Source organism: Vigna angularis, chromosome 3 (assembly GCF_016808095.1).
Source record: "Vigna angularis cultivar LongXiaoDou No.4 chromosome 3, ASM1680809v1, whole genome shotgun sequence".
NCBI classification, from domain to species: Eukaryota; Viridiplantae; Streptophyta; class Magnoliopsida; order Fabales; family Fabaceae; genus Vigna; species Vigna angularis.
In genome coordinates, this window is record NC_068972.1 from 36,134,110 (window position 1) to 36,143,509 (window position 9,400).

Below are 9,400 nucleotides of genomic sequence, written 5' to 3' on the forward strand. Positions count from 1 at the left end.
AATATTTTTAATGAAAAATAGTTAATTTAATTATTTTATCATATCATTTTAATTATGTATATTAACTTTTCTTATAAAATTATGTGGTTATATTATTACGAATGAGTTTACTCGAATTTAAATAAAATATAATCATTTATTTAATCTTGTAGTTTTGGTCACCTTTTTACGGTTAAAATCTTTATGTTTGAGTTTCAGTAGGAATAACTATATTTTACAGTTTATGTTTCCATTTTGTTTTGCGTCAATGTTATATATGACAAAACATTAATAACAGATTAAAATACAATTTATAATGGTGATATCTTTAGACTGAAATTAAGCTTGTCCAAACAAATATGAAAAATCTGAAAACATAGATTTGGATTGAATGAAAAATTTATCCCAACCACTGATATAAGCCAACAAAATTTTTTAATTTAGAAATAAAAGGAAGAAAAAATGACTTCGGAGTTCTCTCCACCACTAGATAATATAATATATTGCAGTTCTTCACAAGGCCACACACTCTCCACCTTACTCCATTTCAATTCCTTCTCTACTCAACATCATACACTGTGTTCTTCTTTTAGATGGCCACCGCATCCAACCTTAACCTTAATCTCAACCTTAACCATGTCTTTCTTCGCAAACACCCCAAGGCTGTCACGTGGCCCACACGCGCCCCGTCACTGAGTCGCCGCGGAAACCGGGCGGCGTCGCTGGTGGTGACGCGCGCCATCGACACGAACCAGTTCCTGGGGGACTTCGGTGCCAGGGACCCTTTTCCGGCGGAATTGGAGAGCTCCTTCGGAGAGAAGGTGCTGGGATACGGCAGCACCGAACACAGAATCCTCATCCCCAATATCTCTGCTCTCTCTCTCGCGCAGCAGGACTGTGCTCCCATTTCCCCTTTGCAACCCCCCATCTCAGAACAGGACGCTCAGATGCTCGTCAGAAAGGTAGCAGCTACATCTCATCACTCATAATTTCGAAGAGATTACTTGATAATCACGGGATAGAATTCATACAAAAAATGAAGTTAGTTTCTGCTAAAATGAAATGAATCACTAGGTATTTGTTGGCAAACTGATAAGGAATTTTAAATAAGAAAACAAGTTTCTAACTATCTCAGTTTTTTTCTCAATTGTGATACCAACTGTTGGATTAGTGTTTTTGTAATAAAAATCTATGGCTGTAACTTTTCTTTTTCTTGAAAACGTAGCATGATTCTGTGTAACATGATCCACCTGCTAGTACCTGCTGCCAGAGACAATTTGAAATGTACCCTCCAGCAGTTGTAAGATTTTTTTTTTAGAAAAATTATATAAAAATGTTTTAATTCGTAATTTGTTTTTAAGTTGTAGATAAACTTATTTTTCTTTCTTTTATACTGTTTTTATAGAGAAACACTTTAGATATTAAATAAAAAAATTAGGTTGTGTAAGATTGATATGGGAACGGATGACGTTGAATATAAAGAAAATTATATACTGTATACACTCTCTTTTATAATAAAAGAAATATGGATTAATTTCAAAATATAAATAAAAAATAATATCAAACTAAAGGTAAAAAATAAATATAAAAATAATATATTTATTGATATATATATATGCATAAACGAAATTTAGTTCTAGAATAATAAACTTATTTTATTTTCCTTTTTAATTTTTTTACATGAAATTTATCCAAACAGATTCAAGTTATGTTGGTGTGTACACTCTACCTATTGTCCTATTAAAGAGATGATTGGTTATCCGTTTAGTCTTTAGAGTTGAAACAAGATGATTGACTTTTTGGTTCCAGATGACATTGTTGTTGATTCTATTGCATGTTTGGGAAGGTTCACATTTTTTTAGACTCTGAAAATGTGGATTTTTTAGTTTGGTTCTGTACTGTAATCTGGTTCTGTACAGAGAAGCATCATATGTGTAATCTGATTTTGAAAACTTTTGATTGAGTCAGCACAAGTTAGTATAGTCCAATGATAACTGTGCAATGGAATTATGCGTAATGTTGAAGCAGCAGATAGTTGCATTTTTATGGTGAGTGTTTGTTAATTTTCCGCCCAGGAGATTTAAAATCTGACCATGTTATTGTAGTACATTTAGTTATGTTTATTTACTTGAAACACAGTTGCAAAAATATCGCTTTCATGTTGTTTACAGTGGTTTGACATTCAGAATTTTGATTTAGAAAGTGGGTGATGCATATTTCTTGTGGATTGCTTTAGCTGCAATTAACATTTTCAGTGGTTTAACATTTAGTTGTGGATTCTTTAGCTGCAATTAAATACTGATTTGCATGTAGGTAAGAGGACTTTAAAACTTAGTATTTTACCTGTTGTAAACTTGTCTTTTGAAGAAACAAAAATGGATACCTGTGTGATGGTCCTTTTGTACTTTTTCCACCTTCCCAGGACTTATTTTCTCTTCATTTTTGTAGGTTGTGGGTTGGAGACTTGTGAATGAGGAAGGTAGACATAAACTTCAGTGCTTGTGGAAATTGAGAGATTTTAAATGTGGAGTTGAACTAATTAACAGGATCTCTAAGGTTGTTGAGGCTGCAGGCCATTTCCCTAATATCTACTTGGAACAACCAAATCAAGTCAGGGCAGAACTATGGACAGCTTCCATTGGTAAGCAATGAACTCGAACCACCCTTCTTGTTGATCACATTCAATACCATAGGATATTTTAATTTTAGTTGCATTTCATCAAAATCCCTATATAATCAGTTGCTGCTTTCATTCTACTAAGAAGCACTTGTTTTAGTTACTAGCTGCAAGTTCCTGGTAGAGGACTCAAAACCCCCACAGGGAACATCATCTAGTAGGTACCAATGTGTGTATATGAGTTGCTCATTTCTGGGAGGCACTTAAATGAGAATAGTAAATATTGATCATTTTAAGTATTTATATGACTGCGAATTTCTAATCTTGATAATTATGCATTTTTTTATACAATGATGTAGCTGAGGTTTAAACATAAAATGTAAACTGTTCATATTATTGTTTTTATATGATCAAGAGATGTTGTTCTCACATCCTTAAATATGTCAATGTATTCTCATCTTGTAACATGATATTGAAATGGTTCAAAATTTTGCAGGAGGTTTAAGTATGAATGATTTTATTGTTGCTGCAAAGATAGATGAAATAAAGACATCAGATCTTGCCCCGAGGAAAAGGGTTTGGGCATAAAGACCTCATGAGCACCATAAAACAATTTACCATGATATTTTCTTCTACATAGAATTACCACTAATTTGTGTTATTTGATTAAATCTATTAATTCTTTACTCATCATGTCTGTAGTGTCATATCTATTTTTGTTTGGTAAGAATATTCAGGGTTCAACTAAGGATCGAACACAATGATTTATGACCCTATTAATTTGTGTGAAAAAGTATGCAATTTGGACATGGAATCTGCGAAATATATCTTAAACAATCAGCGAAAAACTAATATTTGGAAGTGTGATCTTAATGTTAAAATCTAACAAGATCCATTGTCTAATGTTTAGAGAGATAGATAAGTAAATTTATGATGAAACAAATTCACAACCCCCTCCAAAATGAAGACTAATCACGCAAATACTTTCATTATTATTTTAATACAATTCATCCGTCCCTCAGTATCAACCACAATAACCAATGTTTTTAGAGCATGATGTGTTTTTGTACAATTTATAGGTACAAATATAAAATTAAACAAAATCAAGTTATATATAATAATAGTCATATATGGACATCAGTTTTGTTTCTTATTGCATAGTATTTTCCTCCTATTTCCAGTAACACTTTTTCTTTGTTTTGGTAGAAATAAAGTGATAATAAATAGAAAAAATAAAAATATTAGATTTAAGAAGGGGTAATGTCTAACTCAATAAAAGTTGTTTTCCCACAATTTGAAATGAAATGAAAGAGAAACAATTTCCTTATTTTTTTCATTAGTGTTGTTTTAAAATAAAAATAACATAATTTTTTTGAAAAGTAATACTTTATATTTAGAAATAAAAAAAGTTCATTTTAATTTCTTAAATTTAGTGTTTAGAAAAAGAATCATGAACTAAATTATTATTTTTTTAATTTAAATACCAAAATCAGAATTATTTAAATTTCAGAAACCTAAAATCATAAACCTAAAATCATAATCCTATAATTTTTTTATTATATTTCTCTTTTTATTATACCCTCTTATCTCTTTTATTTCCTTTTTCTTCAAAAGAATATCCAGTCAAAACAAAGCTTCAGTATGAGATTAAAGTAAATAAAAAAAAAATATTGATAACAAAGTAGAAAAGTGAATTTGAATAAAGAGGTAAAACACAAGTATAAGAAAAGTAGAAACGAGGTTTGTACCACGTATTCCAGTGTCTTGTCTTATACTGTAGTTGTGTTACAGACAAGAAGATTAGGAGAGCCAAAATATTTTGAAACAGTTCAGTGAGAAGCAGAGGCAGAAGAGATGAATTGCCTTTCCACCCCTTCCACTTCGGCTTTTCTTCCTCGCCAAACTCAAGGTTCCACCTTTCTCTCTCTCTTCTCTCTCTCTCTCTCTCTCTCTCTCTCTCTCTCTCTCTCTCTCTCTCTCTCTCTCTCTCTCTCTCTCTCTCTCTCTTTCTCTCTCTTACATGGGTTTCTCGTTTGGCTAGCAGGGTTCTCTTTGGGTACCTTCAAATTGTGGAAGAAAGAGGTTTGCTTTCGAACCATTACGTGTCACCCATTTCCATTTCCAACGCACAATTTTACCATTTTAAGAAATATTCTTTTTTTTTTCTTTTTGGATGAATAAGTTTTTGTTCTCTCATCCAGTTCAGATTTTTACTTGTTCCCTATTTTCAGTTCCTCATATTTTTATCGCTCATGGTTAGTTAAGGTTTAGCCTTTTGTTCCCATTTTTGTCTGGTACTGGTTATAAGCAATAAAAGTGGATTTAAAATTCGCAAAAACTTTCAGAGGGACTAGAACTCAAAATTTTAAATTCATGAAGGATCAAACACTTTTTTATCTGAGTTTTTTCTTAACAGAAAAGTAATAGTATTGGTTGATTGTTTATTATCATGTGTCTTTTGCTCTTGCTTGCTGTATTTACCAATGGAATCCGTATTGAAAGCAATTCAAATAAGAGTTCTTCCTTGCTAGAGTGCCCTTTTGGTTGGGCTCTAGTAAACAAGTAGAAAGTAGAGAACCCTTTATTTCTGTGCACAAGAGGAGGCTTAGGATTAGGCTGTTTGTTGTACAATAGGAACTTCTAGGATGTCCACAACTTCAATCACGCAAGACCCACTACCTTTGTTATCCACTTTGAAAGTATATGGAAAGTCTTCATATGCAAACTCTTCGAAAGTGAAAATACTAAGCAATAAAGTATTTGTTGCCTTTTGGAACTTTCAAAATTTTGGAATACTCAAGATTTTTAAGTATAACACTTTATACATTCTGCAATTGACTAAAATTGATTGAAAACTATAAAATTACGAGTGTGCAGAATGTGACGGAGAGTGTGTTCCTAGTATTTCTCCTGTAAATATTATGCTGTGGGGCTATAGGAACCAAAAAGAACATGTTCATTACAATGACATTCTCTTAGTTTCTTAAACCTGTACTGCATAATATATTTAGTTTTAGCATTTGAAAGAGGATATTGGCCTTTTTTCCCAGTGGTAATAGCATTTCTCAATCGTTGTATTGCAGAATTTATATTAATAGCTCTCGAGCACAAATACATATTCATTTCGATCCCCGAATGTAGGAAAATATGAAATGTCTGATGCTAGATGTTTGTTTCTTACTGTCACCAAGTGTGCTTTACCGGATCTCTGGAATCCCTTGCATAAATCTGTTTATGCGAAACTCAAATCTGTTATCACCTGTTGCTTGGTATCCTTTTATGTCATATAGATATTATGTTGTGAGAAGAACACTTCAAATCTAGAGACCAGAAAAAGTCTATAAATAAAGAGAAAACTTCCAGGCCTATTGAGGTAAAATCGGCTGAAATGTGTGATCTATTAGAAAACCGAGTTATGGAAAATATGTGAACGAAATTGGTAAACAAACACTGAACTTCAATTCAGCAATAAATGCTCGAACTTTATGGCCAATACAACCTTTTTATGGATTACCACTACATTTTATGATTTGGAGTGTTTGTCTGATCATGTTGGACTTTTCACTTAAATTTTCTGGCTGGAAAAGCATGTCCTGTTTAAAAATTTGCCTATTTTAAAAGAAAACAAATGTAAGATGAATATTGTTTTGTTGGCCTTTAATTTTATGAAAATATGTTCAATGCTGCAGAGTAGATGTATAAGGAAAGCTGGACGTATTAAAATCACTGCAAAGTTTGAGCTGAAACCACCACCATATCCGCTGGTAAGATCAGAGTTTGTCCATTACTCCATTTATTATCCAATTGCAAGAGGACTTGAAATTCACCTTGGAAATGAGATTTTGGTGTGTGGTGTATAAGGCTTTGGACTCACCAGCTACAATGGCTTGCTTTAGTGGTGTGCTTCTCCCAATGAAGCATGTTGGCAAACTTCTACTTCAAGTTGGCAAACTTTTAAGGGGAACTGTGCTTCAAATGAAACGTAGCAATTGCCATAAAATTAGATTTGGCCTGGCTTTATCTTTTTCTTGAAGTTAATATCGCATTGACTTGAATTATTATAATCACCATCACTCTATTGGGCAGACTTCAGTTTATTATAACTAGCCATTTAATTTCATTCTGTGCAGCACATCAGTTACACTGAACTGATTAAACAGTTCCACAAGAGTTTCATGTAGTTTTTGCAATGACCTACCATATGTCTTGTACTTGTGGAGATTTTTATGTTTATGCTGGACTGATATTACATATTTTTACCAATACTGTCATAATGAAAACTCTCAGAATGGTTTGGAGCCTATTATGAGTCAGGAGACACTCGAATATCATTGGGGGAAGCATCACAGGACTTATGTAGATAATCTGAACAGGCAAATCGATGGAACGGATCTAGACGAGAAGTCACTAGAGAACGTTGTAGTTATTTCATACAATAAGGGTGACTTTCTTCCGGCTTTCAACAATGCAGCACAGGCATGCATTCTTGTAATCATGAAGTCTTATCTATTTTTCTAAACCATTGCATAGAAATCATGTTCAACTTTTTGCAGGCATGGAACCATGACTTCTTCTGGGAGTCCATGAAACCCGGCGGTGGTGGAAAGCCTTCTGGGGATCTTCTAAAGCTGATTAAAAGAGACTTTGGTTCGTTTGAAAACTTCCTTGACGAGTTCAAGACTACTGCTTCAACACAATTTGGTTCAGGATGGACATGGCTTGCCTGTGAGTAAAATGCCCTTCTGATCATACTCTCTGATTTTCTGGCATTCCTTTTTAATTTTCTTGGTATATCTAACCTAGCAAGTGGCCTTTTCATTTTACTTTTCATATATAGATAAAGAAAGCAAACTTGATGTGGGAAATGCTGTGAATCCTCTTCCATCTGACGAGGACAAGAAGCTGGTTGTGGTGAAGACTCCCAATGCTGTGAACCCTCTTGTTTGGAACTACTATCATGTAAGTTATAAGGATGAGCTATTATATCCAAAATTCATTTTATATATTAAAACATGAATGCTAAGGTAAGGCCTCAGCATCATGGTTACAATGTCTGACAAGATTCACTGTTAATTTCTTGCAGCCGCTCCTTACCATTGATGTCTGGGAGGTACTAATCTAGTTTACTTGGTTTTACTGGATTTGAGGACATTAAAATTATCATTTCATTTCTTTGGTAAAAAGTTTGCTGACTTTGTAATAATATTTCTCTTTTATTCAGCATGCTTACTACATTGATTTTCAGGTAAGATTTTAGTTCAGAGAATTACACTGTGATTACTATATTTGATAATTCTTCTCAATAGTCTTTGACTGCTTCGTTATCTTTGTAGAACCAGCGCTCTGATTATATATCAGTGTTCATGGATAAGCTTGTATCTTGGGATTCAGTCAGCTCAAGACTTGAACAAGCTAAGGCTCGAATTGTGGAGAGGGAGAAAGAAGCTGAGAGGAATAAAAGAGATGAACAGAAACCAAGGAGCAGCGAAGGTATTCCTGAGATTTATCCTGACAGTGATGCTGACTTGGGTGCAGATGAGTAAAATATTTTTCATATGGAGTTTAGAAGTATAAATTCTTTGCTCTAGCTGGATGTGGTATAGAGGCTCAATCACTTCAAGCTGCAAATTTTGTTCTATGATAAATGTTGTAATTTAGTGCACCATACATAGTTTATGCATACATTTGTTGATGGCTTTAAGGCTTAATTTATGGATTGTCTTGCTAGAACCAATCAGACTTTGATGTTTTCCGAAAGGTGAAACAAATCTTACATAGTTGAGCTTTGGCAGTGGTATCAGTGTGTGTGATAACATGAAGATGACATAATTTGTTTATTTTATATATATGTACATATATATGTACATATGTATATATATGTATATATCACCATGCTTAATAAAGAAAGATACATAAATATATAATATTTAATACATTATAACAAATTTCATATAAAGTATTGATACTTAAAAGTTATTATTTATATTCACTAAAATTCATCACTGACTATTTTTGTCAAATGATATTTTCTATAAGCCTAAGCATTACCAACTTTCTAAAATAAAATGCTATGACGGGGCTTCTTCTTGCACCCCATTGTTTTTCCTCTACACCCCAAGTTTTTCGTAATGGCAAAAATAAAATACCCTTTTGACTAGGCAAAAACCTACATAACATTTTTCTCTCTGCGCACCTCCCTCGCTCCTTTCACCTCTTTCAATACAACAGCTTCTCACTCCTTTCACCTCTTTCAATACAGTAGCTTCTGATTTGGGCGTTGGAATGGGGAATAAAACCAACGTATTTTAGGAGAAGAAAAAACTAGGAGGGAGGACGTTGCAAGCGTTAGTGACGATCTCAATCATGAGTTGTGGCCACGATGGTGGCAACCCTCGTCGACGATTACGGAGAATCGTCGCAGGTGTTGTGGCATTGCTATTCTCTCACATGCAAAACGACGAAGCATAGAACGACAACTCTCCTAACGGTAATCGGTGCTGTCAACAGTGTCCTGACAAGTTGTGAGAGATATGATAGTGTTTGATATAAAAACCTATAGAGTATTAGAAACAAAGTATCAGATAGATATGTATTTTAAAATAACGAGAACAAATGTTTTAAAGTTAAAATAATTCAATAAAATAAATAAAATTTTTTAAACTCGTTTCATTACTTAAAACAGAAATTATCTTTTTAAATCTCTTTCTCTTAACTTCTTCTTTTTTCTCTCTAAGATTTCTCACTTCTTGATCAGGAAGTTCCTAGGAAATCACAATTGAGTTGTCTCTACTTCTATCTGATCAA

At 33.3% G+C, this 9,400-nt stretch overlaps 2 protein-coding genes across 2 annotated transcripts; both read left to right on the forward strand.

Annotated features, from left to right (window-relative positions):
• The first annotated feature begins 490 nt into the window (after positions 1-490).
• Positions 491-3,405, forward strand: LOC108325198 (probable pterin-4-alpha-carbinolamine dehydratase, chloroplastic). Its single transcript, XM_017558221.2, has 3 exons — positions 491-941; positions 2,428-2,620; positions 3,093-3,405. Exons 1-3 carry the CDS (start codon positions 573-575, stop codon positions 3,182-3,184), a joined length of 654 nt encoding a protein of 217 aa, XP_017413710.1. The 5' UTR covers positions 491-572; the 3' UTR covers positions 3,185-3,405.
• Positions 3,406-4,227: 822 nt separating this feature from the next.
• Positions 4,228-8,393, forward strand: LOC108324231 (superoxide dismutase [Fe], chloroplastic). The gene is made up of 9 exons (XM_017557104.2): positions 4,228-4,505; positions 4,638-4,678; positions 6,286-6,360; positions 6,884-7,072; positions 7,150-7,321; positions 7,434-7,555; positions 7,680-7,706; positions 7,818-7,841; positions 7,930-8,393. Exons 1-9 carry the CDS (start codon positions 4,451-4,453, stop codon positions 8,137-8,139), a joined length of 915 nt encoding a protein of 304 aa, XP_017412593.1. The 5' UTR covers positions 4,228-4,450; the 3' UTR covers positions 8,140-8,393.
• Positions 8,394-9,400: the final 1,007 nt, after the last annotated feature.